The sequence below is a fragment of the Oncorhynchus tshawytscha genome, linkage group LG19 (assembly GCF_018296145.1).
Source record: "Oncorhynchus tshawytscha isolate Ot180627B linkage group LG19, Otsh_v2.0, whole genome shotgun sequence".
Classification (NCBI taxonomy): Eukaryota; Metazoa; Chordata; class Actinopteri; order Salmoniformes; family Salmonidae; genus Oncorhynchus; species Oncorhynchus tshawytscha.
In genome coordinates, this window is record NC_056447.1 from 59,515,972 (window position 1) to 59,540,864 (window position 24,893).

The 24,893-nt window shown below is 42.4% G+C and overlaps 1 protein-coding gene across 1 annotated transcript in view; it reads right to left on the bottom strand.

Moving 5' to 3' along the window:
• LOC112219072 (transient receptor potential cation channel subfamily M member 1-like) overlaps positions 1-24,893 on the bottom strand; it is a 136,016-nt gene that overhangs the window by 100,230 nt on the left and 10,893 nt on the right. Inside the window, exon 2 of the mRNA XM_042301203.1 lies at positions 15,822-15,898. Coding sequence (XP_042157137.1) covers positions 15,822-15,898 — 77 coding nt within the window. The remainder of the gene's footprint in view (positions 1-15,821; positions 15,899-24,893) is intronic.

Below are 24,893 nucleotides of genomic sequence, written 5' to 3' on the forward strand. Positions count from 1 at the left end.
GTCAGGAAGTCCAGTACCCAGTTGCACAGGGCGGGGTCGAGACCCAGGGTCTCGAGCTTGATGACGAGCTTGGAGGGTACTATGGTGTTGAATGCCGAGCTGTAGTCGATGAACAGCGTTCTCACATAGGTATTCCTCTTGTCCAGATGGGTTAGGGCAGTGTGCAGTGTGGTTGAGATTGCATCGTCTGTGGACCTATTTGGGCGGTAAGCAAATTGGAGTGGGTCAAGGGTGTCAGGTAGGGTGGAGGTGATATGGTCCTTGACTAGTCTCTCAAAGCACTTCATGATGACGGATGTGAGTGCTACGGGGCGGTAGTCGTTAGCTCAGTTACCTTAGCTTTCTTGGGAACAGGAACAATGGTGGCCCTCTTGAAGCATGTGGGAACAGCAGACTGGTATAGGGATTGATTGAATATGTCCGTAAACACACCGGCCAGCTGGTCTGCGCATGCTCTGAGGGCGCGGCTGGGGATGCCGTCTGGGCCTGCAGCCTTGCGAGGGTTAACACGTTTAAATGTCTTACTCACTTCGGCTGCAGTGAAGGAGAGACCGCATGTTTCCGTTGCAGGCCGTGTCAGTGGCACTGTATTGTCCTCAAAGCGGGCAAAAAGTTATTTAGTCTGCCTGGGAGCAAGACATCCTGGTCCGTGACTGGGCTGGGTTTCTTCCTGTAGTCCGTGATTGACTGTAGACCCTGCCACATACCTCTTGTGTCTGAGCCGTTGAATTGAGATTCTACTTTGTCTCTGTACTGGCGCTTAGCTTGTTTGATAGCCTTGCGGAGGGAATAGCTGCACTGTTTGTATTCAGCCATGTTACCAGACACCTTGCCCTGATTAAAAGCAGTGGTTCGTGCCTTCAGTTTCACACGAATGCTGCCATCAATCCACGGTTTCTGGTTAGGGAATGTTTTAATCGTTGCTATGGGAACGACATCTTCAACGCACGTTCTAATGAACTCGCACACCGTATCAGCGTATTCGTCAATGTTGTTGTCTGACGCAATACGAAACATCTCCCAGTCCACGTGATGGAAGCAGTCTTGGAGTGTGGAATCAGCTTGGTCGGACCAGCGTTGGACAGACCTCAGCGTGGGAGCTTCTTGTTTTAGTTTCTGTCTGTAGGCAGGGATCAGCAAAATGGAGTCGTGGTCAGCTTTTCAGAAAGGAGGGCGGGGCAGGGCCTTATATGCGTCGCGGAAGTTAGAATAACAATGATCCAAGGTTTTTCCCGCCCTGGTTGTGCAATCGATATGCTGATAAAATTTAGGGAGTCTTGTTTCCAGATTAGCCTTGTTAAAATCCCCAGCTACAATGAATGCAGCCTCAGGATGTATGGATTCCAGTTTGCAAAGAGTCAAATAAAGTTTGTTCAGAGCCATCGATGTGTCTGCTTGGGGGGGAATATATATACGGCTGTGATTATAATCGAAGAGAATTCTCTTGGTAGATAATGCGGTCGACATTTGATTGTGAGGAATTCTAAATCAGGTGAACAGAAGGATTTGAGTTCCTGTATGTTTCTGTGATCACACCACGTCTCGTTAGCCATAAGGCATACGCCCCCGCCCCTCTTCTTACCAGAAAGGTGTTTGTTTCTGTCGGCGCGATGCGTGGAGAAACCAGCTGGCTGCACCGTCTCCGATAGCGTCTCTCCAGTGAGCCATGTTTCCGTGAAGCAAAGAACGTTACAGTCTCTGATGACCCTCTGGAATGCTACCCTTGCTCGGATTTCATCAACCTTGTTGTCAAGAGACTGGACATTGGCGAGGAGAATGCTAGGGAGTGGTGCACGATGTGCCCGTCTCCGGAGTCTGACCAGAAGACCGCCTCGTTTCCCTCTTTTACGGAGTCGTTTTTTTGGATCGCCGGCTGGGATCCATTCCGTTGTCCTGGTTGAAAGGCAGAACACAGGATCCGCTTAACGAAAATCAAATTCTTGGTCGTACTGATGGTGAGTTGACACTGAACTTATATTCAGTAGTTCTTCTCGACTGTATGTAATGAACCCTAAGATGACCTGGGGTACTAATGTAAGAAATAACACGTAAAAAAACAAAAAACTGTATAGTTTCCTAGGAACTTGAAGCGAGGCGGCCATCTCTGTCGGCGCCGGAAGTACAAGAGGAATACCTATGGAATACCTATGTGAGAATGCTGTTCATCGACTACAGCTCGGCATTCAACACCATAGTACCCTCCAAGCTCGTCATCAAGCTCGAGACCCTGGGTCTCGACCCCGCCCTGTGCAACTGGTTACTGGACTTCCTGACGGGCCGCCCCCAGGTGGTGAGGGTAGGCAACAACATCTCCACCCCGCTGATCCTCAACACTGGGGCCCCACAAGGGTGCGTTCTGAGCCCTCTCCTGTACACCCTGTTCACCCACGACTGCGTGGCCACGCATGCCTCCAACTCAATCATCAAGTTTGCGGACGACACAACAGTGGTAGGCTTGATTACCAACAACGACGAGACGGCCTACAGGGAGGAGGTGAGGGCCCTCGGAGTGTGGTGTCAGGACAATAACCTCACACTCAACGTCAACAAAACTAAGGAGACGATTATGGACTTCAGTAAACAGCAGAGGGAACACCCCCCTATCCACATCGATGGAACAGTAGTGGAGAGGGTAGTAAGTTTTATGTTCCTCTGCATACACATCACAGACAAACTGAATTGGTCCACTCACACAGACAGCATCGTGAAGAAGGCGCAGCAGCGCCTCTTCAACCTCAGGAGGCTGAAGAAATTCGGCTTGTCACCAAAAGCACTCACAAACTTCTACAGATGCACAATCGAGAGCATCCTGGCGGGCTGTATCACCGCCTGGTACGGCAACCGCTCCGCCCACAACCGTAAGGCTCTCCAGAGGGTAGTGAGGTCTGCACAACGCATCACCGGGGGCAAACTACCTGCCCTCCAGGACACCTACACCACCCGATGTTACAGGAAGGCCATAAAGATCATCAAGGACAACAACCACCCGAGCCACTGCCTGTTCACCCCGCTATCATCCAGAAGGCGAGGTCAGTACAGGTGCATCAAAGCTGGGACCGAGAGACTGAAAAACAGCTTCTATCTCAAGGCCATCAGACTGTTAAACAGCCACCACTAACATTGAGTGGCTGCTGCCAACACACTGACTCAACTCTAGCCACTTTAATAATGGGAATTGATGCGAAATGATGTAAAATATATCACTAGCCACTTTAAACAATGCTACCTAATATAATGTTTACATACCCTACATTATTCATCTCATATGTATACGAATATACTGTACTCTATATCATCTACTGCATCCTTATGTAATACATGTATCACTAGCCACTTTAACTATGCCACTTTGTTTACATACTCATCTCATATGTATATACTGTACTCGATACCATCTACTGTATCTTGCCTATGCTGCTCTGTACCATCACTCATTCATATATCTTTTTATGTACATATTCTTTATCCCCTTACACTGTGTATAAGACAGCAGTTTTGGAATTGTTAGTTAGATTACTTGTTGGTTATTACTGCATTGTCGGAACTAGAAGCACAAGCATTTCTTTACACTCGCATTAACATCTGCTAACCATGTGTATGTGACAAATAAAATTTGATTTGATTTGATTTGGGTAGCCATTTGATTACCTGTTCAGGAGTCTTATGGCTTGGGGGTAAAAAAAAGTATTTTTCCTAGACTTGGCACTCCGGTACCACTTGCCATGCGGTGGTAGAGAGAACAGTGTATGACTGGGGTGGCTGGAGTTTGACAAGTTTTAGGGCCTTCCTCTGACACCGCCTAGTATAGAGGTTCTGGACGTCAGGAAGTTGGACCCCGGTGATGTACTTGGCCATACACACTACACTCTCTGGTGCCTTGCGGTCAGAGGCAGAGCAGTTTCCCATACCAGAAAGTGATGCAACCTGCCAGGATGCTCTCGATGTTGCAGCTGTATAACCTTTTGGGAATCTGAGGACCCATGCCAAATATTTTCAGTCTCCTGAGGGGGAATAGACTTTGTCTCTTCATATCTTATTGTGTTTGGACCATGATAGTTTGTTGGTGATGTGGACACCAAGGAAATGGAAACTCTCAACCTGCTCCACTGCAGCTCAGTCGATGAGAATGGGGTCGTGGTTGGTCCTCCTTTTCCTCTCTTCCACAATCATCTCCTTTCTCTTGATCACATTGAGGGCACCACACGGTCAGGTCTCTGACCTCCATGTAGTCTCATCGTTGTTGGTGGTCAAGTTTACCACTGTCGTTCCATCGGCAAATTTGATGTTGGTGTTGGAGTCGTGCCTGGCCATGCAGTCGTGGTTGAACAGGGATTACAGGAGGGGACTGAGCACACACCCCTGAGGGGCTCCGTGTTGAGGATCAGTTTGGCAGATGTGTTGTTGCCTACCCTTATCACCTGGGGGCGGCCCGTCAGGAAGTCCAGGATCCAGTCGCAGAGAGAGGTGTTTAGTCCCAGGGTCCTTAGCTTAGTGATGAGCTTTGAGGGTACTATGGTGTTGAATGCTGAGCTGTAGTCAATGAATAGCATTCTCACATAGGTGTTCCTTTTGCCCAGGTGGGAAAGGGCAGTGTTGATTGCAATAGAGATTGCATCATCTGTGGATATGTACACAAATTCGAGTGTGTCGAGCATTTCTTGGATAATGGTGTCGATGTGTGCCATGACCAGCCTTCATGGCTACAGACGGTTGGTAGTCATTTACGCAGGTTACCTTAGTGTTCTTGGGCATAGGGACAATGGTGGTCTGCTTGAAACATATTGGTATTACAGACTCAGTCAGGGACAGGTTGAAAATGTCAGTGAAGACACTTGCCAGTTGGTCAGTGCATGCTCGGAGTACCCACCCTGGTAATCCGTCTTGCCCTGTGGCCTTGTGAATGTTCACCTGTTTACAGGTCTTACTCACATTGGCTACGGAGAGCATGATCACACAGTCGTCTGGAACTGCTGATGCTCCCATGCATGCTTCAGTGTTACTTGCCTCGAGGCGAGCATAGAAGTAAAAATAGATAAGATTGTGCAATCATGAAAAAGATCATACCTGTCTATTTGTGGAAAAATCACCCTGATTAACGTTTTAGTCATATCCCAGTTTACGTATTTGCTTATGGCCTTGCATTCACCAAGCTACTTGTTTTATAATATGAGTAAAAATTATTCAACTTTATTTGGAACAGCAAGCTGACTAAATTAAACAAGCTCATTTATATAATGAATTCAATGGGCAGAAATTAATATTAATGCATGAGACCTCTCACTAAAGACATCAATCATAAAAAAGTTATACTTAAAATCGAACTGGTTCTCTAGCAGATTAGTAAGAATGTCTCCCCACATGTTCAAGAATGGCCATTTTCCCTTTATTCAAATTACAACCTCTCACTTTCTGTTATTTGAAAATGAAATAATCTCCAAAATATCACAATTTTCTTTTAAAAAGCCATAGAAAATGGATTGCAATTTCAGTTTAATCCACCAGAAAAGACAGAACAAATATGAATATTGTATATTAAACTCAAATACACTAATTCTTTAAAAAAAACGTATCTTAAAGTTATAATCTGTAAATTATGCCATAAATAGGACTGGGGGAGTTATGTCACACATGCAGCTAACAGAAATATATGGAAATGTCTGCTCTACTCAAAATTGCAACCAACTAATTGCAGCACTACCGTAAACATGTAAGAGGCAAGTGGAAGGGGGATAAGGTAAGGAACTTGTCTGTCGGCCCTCCATTAAAGACCACAATTGTCAAATAAAGTATTGTGATTAGTGAAAAGTAAACCAGCTTCATTTAAGGACCAAAAAATTGACAGCTGTTCCATATAGATTGCAAAATAGTTGGGAAGAGATTTGATGTACCGATTCCATGGCACATGGATTATGATCTAATGCACAAAACAATGCTGGATTAAAACTTTGAGTTTTTTTATTGAAGTTATTATACAAAATTCTTACAAACAATATAATGTTATCTATATGAGGGTTACAAAGATCCCAGCTCTGCAGATTTTGCTGCAAAGAGAGAGTCATTAGATCATTTATTTTGGTACTGTCCATATGTAGCTTGTTTTTGGTCACAGGTTTAGGAATGGCTGAAAATTGCAATATTTACCTGGAGCTAACTCTGCATATAGCACTGCTGGGTGATTTGAAAATTCATAGTAAAAATCAGACGGAAGGCAATTAAGGTCACAGTTATGAAAAAACTTAGGACCCTAAAGAGTCCTTTCTACTGACTCTGGAAAACACCAAAAGAATGATGCCCAGGGTCCCTGCTCACCTGCGTTAACGTGCCTTAGGCATGCTGCAAGGTGGCATGAGGACTGCAGATGTGGCCAGGGCAAAAATTGCAATGTCTGTACTGTGAGACGCCGAAGACAGTACTACAGGGAGTCAGGACGGACAGCTGATCGTCCTTGCAGTGGCAGATCACGTGTAACAACATCTGCACAGGATCGGTGCATCCCAACATCACACCTGCGGGACAGGAACAGGATGGCAGCAACAACTGCCTGAGTTACACCAGGAACGCACCATCCCTCCATCAGTGCTCAGACTGTCCGCAATAGGCTGAGAGAGGCTGGACTGAGTGCTTGTAGGCCTTTTGTAAGGCAGGTCCACACCAGACATCACCGGCAACAACGTCGCTGGACCAGACAGGACTCGCAAAAAGTGCCCTTCACTGACGAGTCGCAGTTTTGTCTCACCAGGGAGGGGTGATGGTCGGATTTGCATTTATCGTCGAAGGAATGAGCATTACACCGTGGCCTGTACTCTGGAGCGGGATCGATTTGGAGGTTGGGGATCCGTCATGGTCTGGGGCGGTGTGTCACAGCAATATCATCACTGTCGGTTACAGGGAAGACGTCCTCCTCCCTCTTGTGGTACCCTTCCTGCAGGCTCATCCTGACATGATCCTCTAGAATGACAATGCCACCAGCCATACTGCTCATTCTGTGCGTGATTTCCTGTTCTGCCATGGCCCAGAAAAGAGCCCGGATCTCAATTCCATTGAGCACGTCTGGGACCTGTTGGATTGGAGGGTGAGGGCTAGGGCCATTCCCCCCAGAAATGTCCGGGAACTTGCAGGTGCCTTGGTGGAAGAGTGGGGTAACATCTCACAGCAAGAACTGGCAAATCTGGTGCAGTCCATGAGGAGGAGATGCAGTACTTAATGCAGCTGGTGGCCACACCAGATACTGACTGTTACTTTTGACCCCCCCTTTCTTTAGGGACATATTTTTCCATTTATGTTAGTCACATGTCTGTGGAACTTGTTCAGTTTATGTCTCAGTTGCGGAATCTTGTTATTTTCGTACAAATATTTACACATGTTAAATTTGCTGAAAATTAACACAATTGACAGTGAGAGGACGTTTCTTTTTTCTGAGTTTAGTATATATAAGCTGGAAGTAGAAGCCTAAGTGTGGGTTTGGGGAAAATAATGAAGTAGAGTGTTTTTTTTTAAATATTGCTTTTATATACACTACCGGTCAAGTTTTATAACACCTACTCATTCAAGGGTTTTTAATAATAGTGAAGACATCAACACTTTGAAATAACACATATGGAATCATGTAGTAACCAAAAAGGTGTTAAAATAGTCCAATAGCCACCCTTTGCCTTGATGACAGCTTTGCACACTCTTAGCATTCTCTCAACCAAGCAAGGTAGTCACCCGGAAGGCATTTCATTTAACAGGTATGCCTTGTTACAAGTTCATTTGTGGAATTTCTTTCCTTCATAATGCGTTTTAGCCAATCAATTGTGTTGCGACAAAGTAGGGGTGGTATAGACACTATGGGCAGTTTATAAGGGTGTGTATAGAAGGTATAGACGGTATATAAAGGTGTGTGTCTAGACAGTATATAATTGTTGGTATAGACAATATATAATGGTGGGTATAGACAGTATATAATGGTGTGTGTATATATATTTCGTTTTTTTACATATTTTTTTTCTTCAAAAACATTTTGCTAAACCTAAGCTTCCAAATACTCTCCTGCAACCCGCCTCACCCAATGTAGCTATTTTTCCTAAAGTATTTATATTTACTTCGGAACCGGAACCCCTCAACTGAAGCTAGCCGGCTAACCACCAGCTATGCTAGCGGTCTTCAGCTAACCGGTCATCAGCTAAGCTAACCTTTAGCTCGGAAAGCTCTCGCCAGCTCGAACAACGCGACTCTAACCAGAGCATAACGGACCTATTTATTTTTCATCCCTGGATTCCCACCGCAAACGGAACATTTCAGCTGGATCTTCACAACTAGCTATCTAGCTAAACCGCAACCCCGGATGATTACTCCTGGCTAGCGCTTCCACCCACTTAGCGTGAAGCTAGCCCGGCCAGCGCACCTGTACCACCACCGTAGCATACTCCTGGGCTACAATACCCGGGCCCACGACCGGTCTATCGATGTCACCGCATGAAGAGGAATAAACAGACTCACCCCATCGCGACGTCCCCTAAAGGCCAACTCTCTAGCCCTCGCTATCTCCCTGCTTGCTAAACTCGGCCTGCTAACTGCTAGCTTGTCTAGCCCCGGTCCGCTAACTGCTACCTTGTTTAGCCCGGGCCTACGAACTGTTAGCTTGTTAGCACAGGCCTGCTAACTGCTAGCTTGTCTAGCCCGGGCCTACGAACTGTTAGCTTGTTAGCACAGGCCTGCTAACCGTCTGAATCGCCGCGTCCCAAACACTCACCGGACCCATATTTACTTTCTATCTCTTCTTGATTTTTAATCTGTTTATACCTTTCCGGAAACCTGCCTCACCCAATGTGATACGGAATTTTTAGAACACACTCAAGAACCTCCAGAAGCTAACCAGCTAACTAGCTACAAGCTATTTAGTCATTGTTAACTTTTTTTTTCAACCTGGATAACACTCGCCAGTCCAGCTTCACTGCCCCATCCACCGCTGCCCCCTGGACACTGATCTCTTGGCTACATAGCTGATGCACTCTGGACTGTCCATTAATCACGGTACTCCATTCTGCTTGTTTATGTTTTATCTGTCGGCCCCGTTGCCTAGTCAACGCCATTTTACCTGCTGTTGTTGTGCTAGCTGATTAGCTGTTGTCTCACCTACTGTTTAAGCTAGCTTTCCCAATTCAACACCTGTGATTACTGTATGCCTCGCTGTATGTCTCTCTCAAATGTCAATATGCCTTGTATACTGTTGCTCAGGTTAGTTATCATTGTTCTAGTTCACAATGGAGCCCCTAGTTCTACTCTTCATACCCCTGATAACTCCTTTGTCCCACCTCCCACACATGCGGTGACCTCACCCATTACAACCAGCATGTCCAGAGACACAACCTCTCTCATCATCACCCAGTGCCTGGGCTTACCCCCGCTGTACCCGCACCCCACCATACCCCTGTCTGCGCACTATGCCCTGAATATATTCTACCATGCCCAGAAACCTGCTCCTCTTATTCTCTGTCCCCAACGCTCTAGGCGACCAGTTTTGATAGCCTTTAGCCGCACCCTCATACTACTCCTTCTCTGTTCTGCGGGTGATGTGGAGGTAAACCCAGGCCCTGCATGTCCCCAGGCACCCTCATTTGTTGACTTCTGTGATCGAAAAAGCCTTGGTTTCATGCATGTCAACATCAGAAGCCTCCTCCCTAAGTTTGTTTTACTCACTGCTCTAGCACACTCTGCTAACCCTGATGTCCTTGCTGTGTCTGAATCCTGGCTCAGGAAGGCCACCAAAAATTCTGAGATTTCCATACCCAACTATAACATCTTCCGTCAAGATAGAACTGCTAAAGGGGGAGGAGTTGCAGTCTACTGCAGAGATAGCCTGCAAAGTAATGTCATACTTTCCAGGTCCATACCCAAACAGTTCGAACTACTAATTTTGAAAATTACTCTCTCCAAAAATAAGTCTCTCACTGTTGCCACCTGCTACCAACCCCCCTCAGCTCCCAGCTGTGCCCTGGACACCATTTGTGAATTGATCGCCCCCCATCTAGCCTCAGAGTTTGTTCTATTAGGTGACCTAAACTGGGATATGCTTAACACCCCGCCAGTCCTACAATCTAAACTAGATGCCCTCAATCTCACACAAATCATCAAGGAACCCACCAGGTACAACCCTAACTCTGTAAACAAGGGCACCCTCATAGACGTCATCCTGACCAACTGGCCCTCCAAATACACCTCCGCTGTCTTCAACCAGGATCTCAGCGATCACTGCCTCATTGCCTGTATCCGCTACGGAGCCGCAGTCAAACGACCACCCCTCATCACTGTCAAACGCTCCCTAAAACACTTCTGTGAGCAGGCCTTTCTAATCGACCTGGCCCGGGTATCCTGGAAGGACATTGACCTCATCCCGTCAGTTGAGGATGCCTGGTCATTCTTTAAAAGTAACTTCCTTACCATTTTAGATAAGCATGCTCCGTTCAAAAAATGCAGAACTAAGAACAGATACAGTCCTTGGTTCACCCCAGACCTGACTGCCCTTAGCCAACACAAAAACATCCTATGGCGGACTGCAATAGCATCGAATAGTCCCCGGGATATGCAACTGTTCAGGGAAGTCCGGAACCAATACACGCAGTCAGTCAGGAAAGCTAAGGCCAGCTTCTTCAGGCAGAAGATTGCATCTTGTAGCTCCAACTCCAAAAAGTTCTGGGACACTGTGAAGTCCATGGAGAACAAGAGCACCTCCTCCCAGCTGCCCACTGCACTGAGGCTAGGTAACACGGTCACCACCGATAAATCCATGATTATCGAAAACTTCAATAAGCATTTCTCAACGGCTGGCCATGCCTTCCGCCTGGCTACTCTAACCTCGGCCAACAGCTCTGCCCCCCCGGCAGCTCCTCGCCCAAGCCTCTCCAGGTTCTCCTTTACCCAAATCCAGATAGCAGATGTTCTGAAAGAGCTGCAAAACCTGGACCCGTACAAATCAGCTGGGCTTGACAATCTGGACCCCCTATTTCTGAAACTTTCCGCCGCCATTGTCGCAACCCCTATTACCAGCCTGTTCAACCTCTCTTTCATATCGTCTGAGATCCCCAAGGATTGGAAAGCTGCCGCAGTCATCCCCCTCTTCAAAGGGGGAGACACCCTGGACCCAAACTGTTACAGACCTATATCCATCCTGCCCTGCCTATCTAAGGTCTTCGAAAGCCAAGTCAACAAACAGGTCACTGACCATCTCGAATCCCACCGTACCTTCTCCGCTGTGCAATCTGGTTTCCGAGCCGGTCACGGGTGCACCTCAGCAACACTCAAGGTACTAAACGATATCATAACCGCCATCGATAAAAGACAGTACTGTGCAGCCGTCTTCATTGACCTTGCCAAGGCTTTCGACTCTGTCAATCACCATATTCTTATCGGCAGACTCAGTAGCCTCGGTTTTTCGGATGACTGCCTTGCCTGGTTCACCAATTACTTTGCAGACAGAGTTCAGTGTGTCAAATCGGAGGGCATGCTGTCCGGTCCTCTGGCAGTCTCTATGGGGGTGCCACAGGGTTCAATTCTCGGGCCGACTCTTTTCTCTGTATATATCAATGACGTTGCTCTTGCTGCGGGCGATTCCCTGATCCACCTCTACGCAGACGACACCATTCTATATACTTTCGGCCCGTCATTGGACACTGTGCTATCTAACCTCCAAACAAGCTTCAATGCCATACAACACTCCTTCCGTGGCCTCCAACTGCTCTTAAACGCTAGTAAAACCAAATGCATGCTTTTCAACCGATCGCTGCCTGCACCCGCATGCCCGACTAGCATCACCACCCTGGATGGTTCCGACCTTGAATATGTGGACATCTATAAGTACCTAGGTGTCTGGCTAGACTGCAAACTCTCCTTCCAGACTCATATCAAACATCTCCAATCGAAAATCAAATCAAGAGTCGGCTTTCTATTCCGCAACAAAGCCTCCTTCACTCACGCCGCCAAGCTTACCCTAGTAAAACTGACTATCCTTCCGATCCTCGACTTCGGCGATGTCATCTACAAAATGGCTTCCAACACTCTACTCAGCAAACTGGATGCAGTCTATCACAGTGCCATCCGTTTTGTCACTAAAGCACCTTATACCACCCACCACTGCGACCTGTATGCTCTGGTCGGCTGGCCCTCGTTACATATTCGTCGCCAGACCCACTGGCTCCAGGTCATCTACAAGTCCATGCTAGGTAAAGCTCCGCCTTATCTCAGCTCACTGGTCACGATGGCAACACCCATCCGTAGCACGCGCTCCAGCAGGTGTATCTCACTGATCATCCCTAAAGCCAACACCTCATTTGCCGCCTTTCGTTCCAGTACTCTGCTGCCTGTGACTGGAACGAATTGCAAAAATCGCTGAAGCTGGAGACTTTTATCTCCCTCACCAACTTCAAACATCAGCTATCTGAGCAGCTAACCGATCGCTGCTGCTGTACATAGTCTATTGGTAAATAGCCCACCCATTTTCACCTACCTCATCCCCATACTGTTTTTATTTATTTACTTGCTCTTTTGCACACCAATATCTCTACCTGTACATGACCATCTGATCATTTATCACTCCAGTGTTAATCTGCAAAATTGTAATTATTCGCCTACCTCCTCATGCCTTTTGCACACATTGTATATAGACTCCCCCTTTGTTTTCTACTGTGTTATTGACTTGTTAATTGTTTATTCCATGTGTAACTCTGTGTTGTCTGCTCACACTGCTATGCTTTATCTTGGCCAGGTCGCAGTTGCAAATGAGAACTTGTTCTCAACTGGCCTACCTGGTTAAATAAAGGTGAAATAAATAAAAAAAATAAAAAAAATACAATATAGACCCTATATAATGAAGTGTATAGACAGTATATAAATGTGTGTACAGACAGTATATAATGGTGTTTATAGACAGTATGGATTGTATATAATGGTGTGTATAGACAGTAAATACTGTATATAATGGTGTGGACAGACAGTGTATAATGGTGTATGAAGACAGCATATCATGGTGTGTATATAATGTTGTGTACAGACTTTGTATAGTGGTGTGTATAGACAATACATAGTGGTGTGTATAAACAGTATAAAATGTTCTGTATAGACAGTTTAAAGCAGTGTGTATCAACAGAATATAATGGTGTGTATATATGGTATAGACATGCAATGGTGAGTATAGACAGTGTGGAGAGTGTATGATGGTGGGTATAGAAAGTGTATAATAGTGTGTATAGACAGTGTAGACATGTAATGGTGTGTATCGTCAGTATAGAAAGTATTTAATGGTGTGTACAGACAGTATATAATGGTGTGTATAGATGGTATAGACATGCAATGGTGAATATAGACCGTGTGGAGAGTGTATAATGGTGGGTATAGAAAGTGTATAATAGTGTGTATACACAGTGTAGACATCATGGTGTGTATCGTCAGTATAGAGAGTATTTAATGGTGTGTATAGACAGTGTGGACAGTATATACTAGTGTGTATATACGGTATATAATGGTGTGCATAGGCAGTATATAGTGACGTGTGTAGACAGTATATAATGGTGTGTATAGACAGCATGGACAGTATATAATGGTGTAAAGAGACAGTGTATATATAATGGTGTGTATATACGGTATATAATAGTCTGTATAGATGGTATATTACAGTGTGTATAGACGGTATATACAGTATATAATGGTGTGTATAGACAGTATATAATGGTGTAAAGAGACAGTATATATAATGGTGTGTATATACGGTATATAATGGTGTGTATATACGGTATATAGTCTGTATAGATGGTATATTAGTGTGTATAGACGGTATAGACAGTGTATAATGGTGTGTATAGACAGTATATAATATTGTAAAGAGACAGTATGTATAATGGCGTGTATATACTGTATATAACGGTGTGCGTATAGACAGTATATAATGGTGTAAAGACACAGTATATATTATGGTGTGTATATACGGTATATAATAGTCTGTATAGATAGTATATTACAGTGTGTATAGACGGTATAGACAGTATATAATGGTGTGTATAGACAGCATGGACAGTATATAATGGTGTAAAGAGACAGTATATATAATGGTGTGTATAGGGTATATAATGGTGTGTATATACGGTATATAATAGTCTGTATAGATGGTATATTAGTGTGTATAGACTGTATAGACAGTATATAATGGTGTGTATAGACAGCATGGACAGTATATAATGGTGTAAAGAGACAGTATATATAATGGTGTGTATACGGTATATAATGGTGTGTATATACGGTATATAATGGTGTGTATAGACAGTATATAATGGTGTAAAGAGACAGTGTGTATATATAATGCTGTGTATATACGGTATATAATGGTGTGTACATACAGTATTTAATAGTCTGTATAGATGGAATATTAGTGTGTATAGACGGTATAGACAGTATATAATGGTGTGTATAGACAGTATGGACAGTATATAATGGTGTTTATAAACAGCATGGACAGTATATAATGGTGTAAAGAGACAGTATATATATTGGTGTGTATATACGGTATATAATGGTGTGTATATACGGAATATAAAAGTCTGTATAGATGGTATATTACAGTGTGTATAGACGGTATAGACAGTATATAATGGTGTGTATAGACAGCATGGACAGTATATAATTGTGTAAAGAGATAGTATATACGGTATATAATAGTTTGTATAGATGGTATATTACAGTGTGTATAGACAGTATATAATGGTGTGTATATACAGTATATAATAGTTTGTATAGATGGTATATTACAGTGTGTATAGACAGTATATAATGGTGTGTATATACGGTATATAATAGTTTGTATAGATGGTATATTACAGTGTGTATAGACAGTATATAATGGTGTGTATAGACAGTATATATAATGGTGTGTATATACGGTATATAATAGTCTGTATAGATGGTATATTACAGTGTGTATAGACAGTATATAATGGTGTGTATATACGGTATATAATAGTCTGTATAGATGGTATATTACAGTGTGTATAGACAGTATATAATGGTGTGTATAGACAGTATATATAATGGTGTGTATATACGGTATATAATAGTCTGTATAGATGGTATATTACAGTGTGTATAGACAGTATATAATGGTGTGTATATACGGTATATAATAGTTTGTATAGATGGTATATTACAGTGTGTATAGACAGTATATAATGGTGTGTATAGACAGTATATATAATGGTGTGTATATACGGTATATAATAGTCTGTATAGATGGTATATTACAGTGTGTATAGACAGTATATATAATGGTGTGTATATACGGTATATAATAGTCTGTATAGATGGTATATTACAGTGTGTATAGACGGTATAGACACTATATAATGGTGTGTATAGACGGTATAGACACTATATAATGGTGTGTATAGACAGTATGGACAGTATATAATAGTGTGTATAGACAGTATATAATGGTGTGTATAGCCAGTATAGACATATAATGGTGTGTATATACAGAATGGACAGTATATAATGGTGTACACCTCCTCCATCCCTCTCCACTCCCTCCATCTCCCCTCCTTCCCTCTCCACCCTCCATCTCCATCTTCCATAAATCTTTCTTCCACCCTCCTCCATCTCCCCTTCATCCCTTTCCTTCACCATCTACCCTTCATCTCCAATCTACCCCTCCATCTCGCCTACATTTCCTCTCCATCTCCAATCCTCAATCTCCTCTTCATCCCTTTCCATCTCCAATCCACCCCCTCTCCCTCCTCCCCGCCCAGTCAACACCTTTGACCTCCCCACCATAATGTGTGGTGTATGTCAGTTCATCTTACCTTGTAGGGTCCTTGCTGGGGAATATGTGAATACATTCTCTCTTCTGAAAGATCCTCTCGATCCACGCTTTCTGGGCCTGAAAGAAGGTAGAAACATGTCAGTGATCGTCATAATGTACAGAAGCAAGACTCAACAGAACTACAAGGCCTGAAGGAAGTAGAAACCGGGGGAATGTATACAACTGTGTCATCATAGCGTCTTGTTCCTTCTCCTCTTTCCTTTAAATTCTTGTTAAATCTAACTGCACTGTCCGATTTACAGTGGCTATTACATTAAAATAATACCATGCTATTGTTTGAGGAGAGTGTACACTTATGATCTTGAAAATGTATTAATAAACCAATTAGCCACATTTGGGCAGTCTTGATACAACATTTTGAACAGAAATGCAATGGTTCATTGGATCTGTCTAAAGCTTTGCACGTACACTGCTGTCATCTAGTGGCCAAAATCTAAATAGTGCCTAATCTGGAATAATAAATTATGGCCTTTCTCTTGCATTTCAAAGATGATGCGTCATGTTCGTTGAATGGAGGAGACCAAGGCGCAGCGTGATATGAACACATGTTACTTTAATGACAACGAAGAAATACAAACTACAAAAACAACAAAACGAATGTGAAGCTAAATATAGTCCTGACACAGGCAACTAACACATAGACAATAACCCACGAAATACCCAAAGAAGATGGCTGCCTAAATATGGTTCCCAATCAGAGACAACGATAAACAGCTGCCTCTAATTGAGAACCAATCTAGGCAACCATAGACATACATAAACACCTAGATGGTAAACAACCCCATAACCCTACAAAACCCCTAGACAGTACAAAAACACATACATCATCACCTATGTCACACCCTGACTTAACCAAAACAATAAAGAAAACAAAGAATACTAAGGTCAGGGCGTGACATGATGGAACAAAAAACATATATGTATCATCTTTTACCAGATTTAATGTGTTATATTCTCCTACATGAATTTCACATTTCCACAAACCTCAAAGTGTTTCCTTTCAAATGGTATCAAGAATATGCATATCCTTGCTTCAGGTCCTGAGCTACAGGCCGTTCTATTTGGGTATGTCATTTTAGGAGGAAATGGAAAAAAAGGGTCCGCTCCTTAAGACTGATTCACATGAAGGGTTTAGTGCACAGTAGTGTGGTTGCTACTAGACCAGGCAGATGGAAGAAGCTGAGATCTGACAACTCATAGCCCTTTACTAATACCTAATGCCCATTAACGCAAGATACCAGCTTTTAGCCAAGTTTCACTATCCAGAACCTTCTAAATCCTCTTAGCTCTGAGGCTGATAAAGGCTGATCATCATAATCCAGACACAATTCTACGGACGGCTGAGGGACTAGGGGAAGTAGGTGGTGCAGGACGGAGAAAACCCACCAAACATATCGCTAGTTATTTACAGGTTCTAGCTGTAGAACCATGTCTAATTCTGTTGAGGAAAATATATTTTAAACCTAGATTATGAACTGATTATGTACAGCTCTTGAAAAAATGAAGAGACCGCTGCAAAATGACCAGTTTCTGTGGTTTTACTGTTGATAGGTATGTGTTTGGGTAAAATTATTATTTTTTGTTTTATTCTATAAACTACTGACAACATTTTCCCCAAATTCCAAATAAAAATGTTGTCATTTAGAGCATTTATTTGCAGAAAATGACACTGGTCAAAGTTACAAAAATAGATGCAGTGTTGTCAGACCTCAAATTAAAAGAAAAATAACACTGTACTAATGTTTAAACATAGGAATAGTTCAGAAATAAAAAATTGGTGGAATAACCCTGATTTTCAATCACAGCTTTCATGCGTCTTGACATGCCCTCCACCAGCCTTTCACATTGATGCTGGGTGACTTAATGCCACTCCTGGCACAAAGATTCAAGCAGCTGGGCTGAGTTTGATGGCTTGTGTCTATCCATCTTCCTCTTGATCACATTCCAGGGGTTTTCAATGGGGCTCAGGTCAGGAGATTGGGCTGGCCATGACAGGGTCTTGATCTGGTGGTCCTCCATCCACACCTTGATTGACCTGGCTGTGTGGCATGGAGCATTTTCCTGCTGGAAAAACCCATCCTCAGAGTTGGGGAACATTGTCAGAGCAGAAGGAAGTTTTCTTCCAGGACAACCTTGTACATGGCTTGATTCATGTGTCCTTCACAAAGACAAATCTGCCCGATTCCAGCCTCCACCAAATTACACAGTGGGTGCGAGACACTGTGGCTTGTAGGCCTCTCCAGGTCTCGCACCCACTGTGAAATTTGGAGCTGTATGTCTTGTGTTATAACTGTCTGTCTGTCTGCCCTAGAAACCGACCCTGAGTCTAGCAGCAGTACTATGTATTATAGAATGGATGAGGCTGGTTTGAAGGGTAGATAGAAGGGTCAGAAGATGAGGCTGGTTTGAAGGGTAGATAGAAGGGTCAGAAGATGAGGCTGGTTTGAAGGGTAGATAGAAGGGTCAGTGGATAAAGGAAAGATGTCTTAATGACATCATAACATGGCATGACTTGTTATTAGATCAAACCAGTACCCAGTCTGACTCTCTGTTTGTCTTATTAGTACATAGCAAATGAAACAACATACCAGTACCCAGTCTGACTCTGCTTGTTATTTCAATTGAGAGAAGGAGAGCCAATGAAATTCACTCAAACAAGAGCACTGCTCTGTCTCGATAGGTCACGTCGTGCTGTGAGATCGACTGATGTGGTTCCAGAGAACTGGGCTAAAATAACATCCTTCAAAGTTGTGCACTATATATGGAATAGAATGCTATTTGGGACATAGAAGACTTGATCTGTCTGTCTAGGTCAGGGTTGATGCTGAAGCCCAAAGGCTCATGTATTATATCTCCCATAGAGGGCTGGATACATGATACAGCACTGTCCATGTTTGGCCAAAACACATGTTCAGCTGCAGTAGTTTCAGAAGAATCCACAGTACTAAATCACTCCTATTGCTAAAAATCCAATTGTTGGATTATTTTTAATCCATTATTTTTAATCCAACAAAACAAAAATAAATCGTCCAGAATTGTATTACTTGCCATTAACAAAATTAATTTAAAAAAATCAGGCAAAGTATAGTACTAATGCTCCCACAATTTTAGTGCCCTTTCCAGCCAGATTATTTACGGTCCAAGAATCACAGCCTTTGCTAAAACACCATGAGACATCACAGAGTTTCCATCTTCAAGCAAAGACATACAATTACCTCACATAATTATATTAGTTAGAAAGTCTTAAAATAGTACATTTGGTGGTGTCTTGGGCCATTACATAAAATAGTATATTTGGTGGTGTCTTGGGCCATTACATAAAATAGTATATTTGGTGGTGTCTTGGGCCATTACATAAAATAGTATATTTGGTGGTGTCTTGGGCCATTACTTACAATAGTATATTTGGTGGTGTCTTGGGCCATTACTTAAAATAGTATATGTGGTGGTGTCTTGGGCCATTACCATGAATAGTATATTTGGTGGTGTCTTGGGCCATTACATAAAATAGTATATTTGGTGGTGTCTTGGGCCATTACATAAAATAGTATATTTGGTGGTGTCTTGGGCCATTACATAAAATAGTATATGTGGTGGTGTCTTGGGCCATTACATAAAATAGTATATTTGGTGGTGTCTTGGGCCATTACATAAAATAGTATATGTGGTGGTGTCTTGGGCCATTACATAAAATAGTAGATTTGGTGGTGTCTTGGGCCATTACATAAAATAGTATATTTGGTGGTGTCTTGGGCCATTACTTAAAATAGTATATTTGGTGGTGTCTTGGGCCATTACATAAAATAGTATATTTGGTGGTGTCTTGGGCCATTACATAAAATAGTAGATTTGGTGGTGTCTTGGGCCATTACATAAAATAGTATATGTGGTGGTGTCTTGGGCCATTACATAAAATAGTATATTTGGTGGTGTCTTGGGCCATTACATAAAATAGTAGATTTGGTGGTGTCTTGGGCCATTACATAAAATAGTATATGTGGTGGTGTCTTGGGCCATTACATAAAATAGTATATTTGGTGGTGTCTTGGGCCATTACATAAAATAGTATATGTGGTGGTGTCTTGGGCCATTACATAAAATAGTATATGTGGTGGTGTCTTGGGCCATTACATAAAATAGCATATTTGGTGGTGTCTTGGGCCATTACATAAAATAGTATATTTGGTGGGGTCTTGGGCCATTACATAAAATAGTATATTTGGTGGTGTCTTGGGCCATTACATAAAATAGTATATTTGGTGGTGTCTTGGGCCATTACATAAAATAGTATATGTGGTGGTGTCTTGGGCCATTACATAAAATAGTATATGTGGTGGTGTCTTGGGCCATTACATAAAATAGCATATTTGGTGGTGTCTTGGGCCATTACATAAAATAGTATATGTGGTGGTGTCTTGGGCCATTACAATGAATAGTATATTTGGTGGTGTCTTGGGCCATTACTTAAAATAGTATATGTGGTGGTGTCTTGGGCCATTACTTAAAATAGTATATGTGGTGGTGTCTTGGGCCATTACAATGAATAGTATATTTGGTGGTGTCTTGGGCCATTACAATGAATAGTATATTTGGTGGTGTCTTGGGCCATTACTTAAAATAGTATATGTGGTGGTGTCTTGGGCCATTACAATGAATAGTATATTTGGTGGTGTCTTGGGCCATTACTTAAAATAGTATATGTGGTGGTGTCTTGGGCCATTACAATGAATAGTATATTTGGTGGTGTCTTGGGCCATTACATAAAATAGTATATTTGGTGGTGTCTTGGGCCATTACATAAAATAGTATATGTGGTGGTGTCTTGGGCCATTACATAAAATAGTATATGTGGTGGTGTCTTGGGCCATTACAATGAATAGTTATTTGGTGGTGTCTTGGGCCATTACATAAAATAGTATATTTGGTGGTGTCTTGGGCCATTACATAAAATAGTATATGTGGTGGTGTCTTGGGCCATTACATAAAATAGTATATTTGGTGGTGTCTTGGGCCATTACATAAAATAGCATATTTGGTGGTGTCTTGGGCCATTACATAAAATAGTATATTTGGTGGGGTCTTGGGCCATTACATAAAATAGTATATGTGGTGGTGTCTTGGGCCATTACATAAAATAGTATATTTGGTGGGGTCTTGGGCCATTACATAAAATAGTATATGTGGTGGTGTCTTGGGCCATTACATAAAATAGTATATTTGGTGGTGTCTTGGGCCATTACATAAAATAGTATATTTGGTGGTGTCTTGGGCCATTACATAAAATAGTATATGTGGTGGTGTCTTGGGCCATTATATTAATACATTTGTATAGTAGTAAGTCTTTCTTGGAGCTTCAGTGCTGACTTCACAAATGTTGATCTGCTCCAACAAAACAAGCCTCTGCTACTGAATTTCATATTTACAATAATGATAAATTAATTTTAGTCTTCTAGTTAAAACCATCTCAACTACATCTGCTTAATAAATCCTCTTGGGGATAGGGAGAATAATTTTTTCCCCTCGCTGTTCCCTGAATTGTCTTTGCGAAAGGATATTTCATAGGAACCTATGTTCCTACCGCTTCCACTGGATGTCACCAGTCTTTGGAATTTGGTTGAGTTTATTCCTTTGTGCAATGAAGAAGTAGGCCAACTCGGAACTGGGGACACTTTTGTGAGTTGCGCAAGACGTGAAAAGCAGCGCTGGTTTGTTTTCTTTCATGTATTGAATACAGATTTCCCCGTCTACAATTTGATCGATTATTGACGTCTAAAGTTGTATTACAAAAGTAGTTTGAAATATTTTGGCAAAATTTATAGGCAACTTTAGAAATATTTTGTAGGGACGTTGTGTTTTTTGTAAGCTGTTTTTTCTGGATCAAACGTGCCAAATAAATGGACATTTTGGATATATATGGACGGAATTAATCGAACAAAAGGACCAATTGTGATGTTTATGGGACATATTGGAGTGCCAAAAAAAGAAGCTTGTCAAAGGTAATGCATTTTTTAAATTTTATTTCAGTGTTTTGTGTAGCGCCTGCAGGGTTGAAATATGCTATCTCCTTTGTTCACTGCTGGTGCAGATGGTGCAGGCTATCAGATAATAGCTTCTTATGCTTTCGCCGAAAAGCATTTTTAAAGTCTGACATGTTGGCTGGATTCACAACGAGTGTAGCTTTAATTGAGTATCTTACATGTGTGATTTAATGAAAGTTTGAATTTTATAGCATATTTTGGGGGGAGTCTGGCGCTCTGCATTTTCCCTGGTAATTGGCCAGTTGAGACATTTGTGTCTCGCCTATCCCTAAGAGGTGTTAAATACCGATTATATGAATAATAGGCATATCATCATAATCTGCTCCATCAAGTCTGTATGAGTCCTGCAATGTGGAGCAACGTAATGTATATAGCCAAGTTATTACCTGGTGCCCGTGTATATAGCCAAGTTATTACCTGGTCCCCGTGTATATAGCCAAGTTATCGTTACTCATTGTGTATCTATTATTACAACTATTATTGTGTGTAATTACGATTATCTTTCTAGTATTTCTCTATTTTCTTTCTCTCTGCATTGTTGGGAAGAAAATAAGCATTTCACTGTTAGTCCAGACTTGCTGTTTACGATGCCTGTGATGAATCAAATTGGATTTGAGTTACCGGACAGTTTGTATTCATGTCTGGGGAAAACAGTTCTGCGAGGGGAGTCTCTCACACTCTCACGCTCTCTCTCACGCTCTCTCTCACTCACTCACTCACTCACTCACTCACTCACTCACTCACTCACTCACTCACTCACTCACTCACTCACTCACTCACTCACTCACTCACTCACTCACTCACTCACTCACTCTCTTCCCCCCTTTCCCCGTTGTCTCTCTCTCCAGTACAGCAGTAAAACCCCTGGTAATGGTCCAGTGTGACCACCAGAGGTGGCAGACTGATTCTTTCTAATGGCTGCTGCACTCCTATGATTAAGTCACTCTGAAATGTGCTATATATCAGGGTTTGTGTGCCAGTACAGTACGGTTTCACTATCTTTATATTTAAGAAAATAATAAAAACACATCACCCTTTAAACAATGAACTCTTTATTTTGCCTTAAGACAAATTAAACATTCCATTCAGAAAAATGGCAGCATGACTGACTAGGCCTGATTTCTGTCTCTACTGTGGGAAATCAAGGGGAGAAAAACATAAAAAATTACAAAGTGCAACATCAAGTCAGCTACCTATTCCTTTACATAGTGAACCGTCACAGTGAGGTAGCTTTGAGTTACTGTGGAGATCCAGCTGTCAGTGGAGAGAGCTAGATAGGGTGTCTGTGTCAATTCCTTTTCAATTTCTCTCTGTTGTGTTTCATAGAGTTTGGGAATTACTTTGCTGCTGAAATGTGTGCTGGAGGGGACATTGTAACAATTTTTTTCATCAGGTGACGAAATCCCGGGTAAGTAACCACCGCATAGGGCTGCAAATCTTTGGCTATGAATACTCCCACTGCTTTCGTTATTTATTTATGTTTTTCTGAATTTGTAGCAAATTGCTGTTGGAAGTCTGCAGCGAGAGATTGTTGTGTTTTCGCTAAGGAGTTGACTCCTTGCTCCAGCTCCACCTGCAAGGGATACTGGCCGGTGATGGCCAAGTCAATGACACATCCTGTTAGAAGTGTTTCCAGTAGCCGACAGTGGCAAAGCAATGCTTGCAGAATCTACTTTGTTTACGGTCTTCTTACCCTCGTCATTGTATTAAACGCTGAATACAAAATGTTCCCACACAGCAGCTTTGAAAGACGGCGGTACCTCTTCAAATGTGCTTCTCTCGGTCTCACTAGCACTTGCCATTGTCACGTTGGAGCTGAGAGAATATTTGTTTTTAGTTTCCCCTCTCTTCATGGGGCCCTTGGGCCCATCTCCTACTGAGATATAATTGCAAGTCGTCCATAGTTTGTTTTAGGGGAGGGGGCTGCAATCACTGCGGTTGCCACATTTTGAGACTTTGCTGTGAAGTAAAGTTTGTCAGCGCTCAGGAGCCCCCTAACGGTCAGGGGCCCCAAGCAGTTGCCTGCCTTGCCTGTTCACAAGCTGCGTATCTGGTTCTGTGGATCTGAATGTACAAAGTGTGTGTAGTCTGAAGCGCAATAAACAAGATTTGGAAGTTATAGAAAAATAAAAGGCTTGTCGTAATTCCGCTCACAAACCCCTCTTTTACGCTACTGCTACTCTCTGTTCATCATATATGCATAGTAACTTTAACCATATCTACATGTACATACTACTTCAATCAGCCTGACTAACCGGTGTCTGTATGTAGCCTCACTACTTTTATAGCCTCGCTACTGTATATAGACTGTCTTATTACTGTTGTTTCACTTCTTTACCTACCTATTGTTCACCTAATACCTTTTTTTGCACTATTGGTTAGAGCCTGTAAGTAAGCATTTCACTGTAAGGTCTACTGTAACTAATCACTGTATCATCACCTCACCTAGTGTCTTGTCGCTCAGTTGGTAGATGTTGGGTTTGATTTACCACTGGGGCCATCCATATGATAAAAAGCATCTAGTAAATGGCATACATATATTATTATCTTTCTGTTACAAATATCAACATTGATATTAGAGTAGATAGCGGCAGGTAGCCTAGTGGTTAGAGCATTGGACTAGTAACTGAAAGGCTGCAAGATCGAATCCCCGAGCTGACAAGGTAAAAATCTGTTGTTCTGCCCCTGAACAGGCAGTTAACCCACTGTTCCTAAGATGTCATTAAGAATTTGTTCTTAACTGACTTGCCTAGTTAAATAAAGGTAAGATAAAAATGTAAGGGTTATCCTTACAATACAGTAACTATGCACACATTAAACTTGTTGTGCAGCCCAGCTGCTCAAATAAAGAGAGACAGAAAAGAATACAGCCCAGCTGCTCAAATGAAAATGTCTGTTGACATTGTGACCGTTAATCCTGGATTGTGTTTTTTCAGACATTGTGTAGAGTTTTTATGACATTAGGTCATGACATCTAGTTTTGGTGCCAGGAGATACCTGTATGTATATTCATG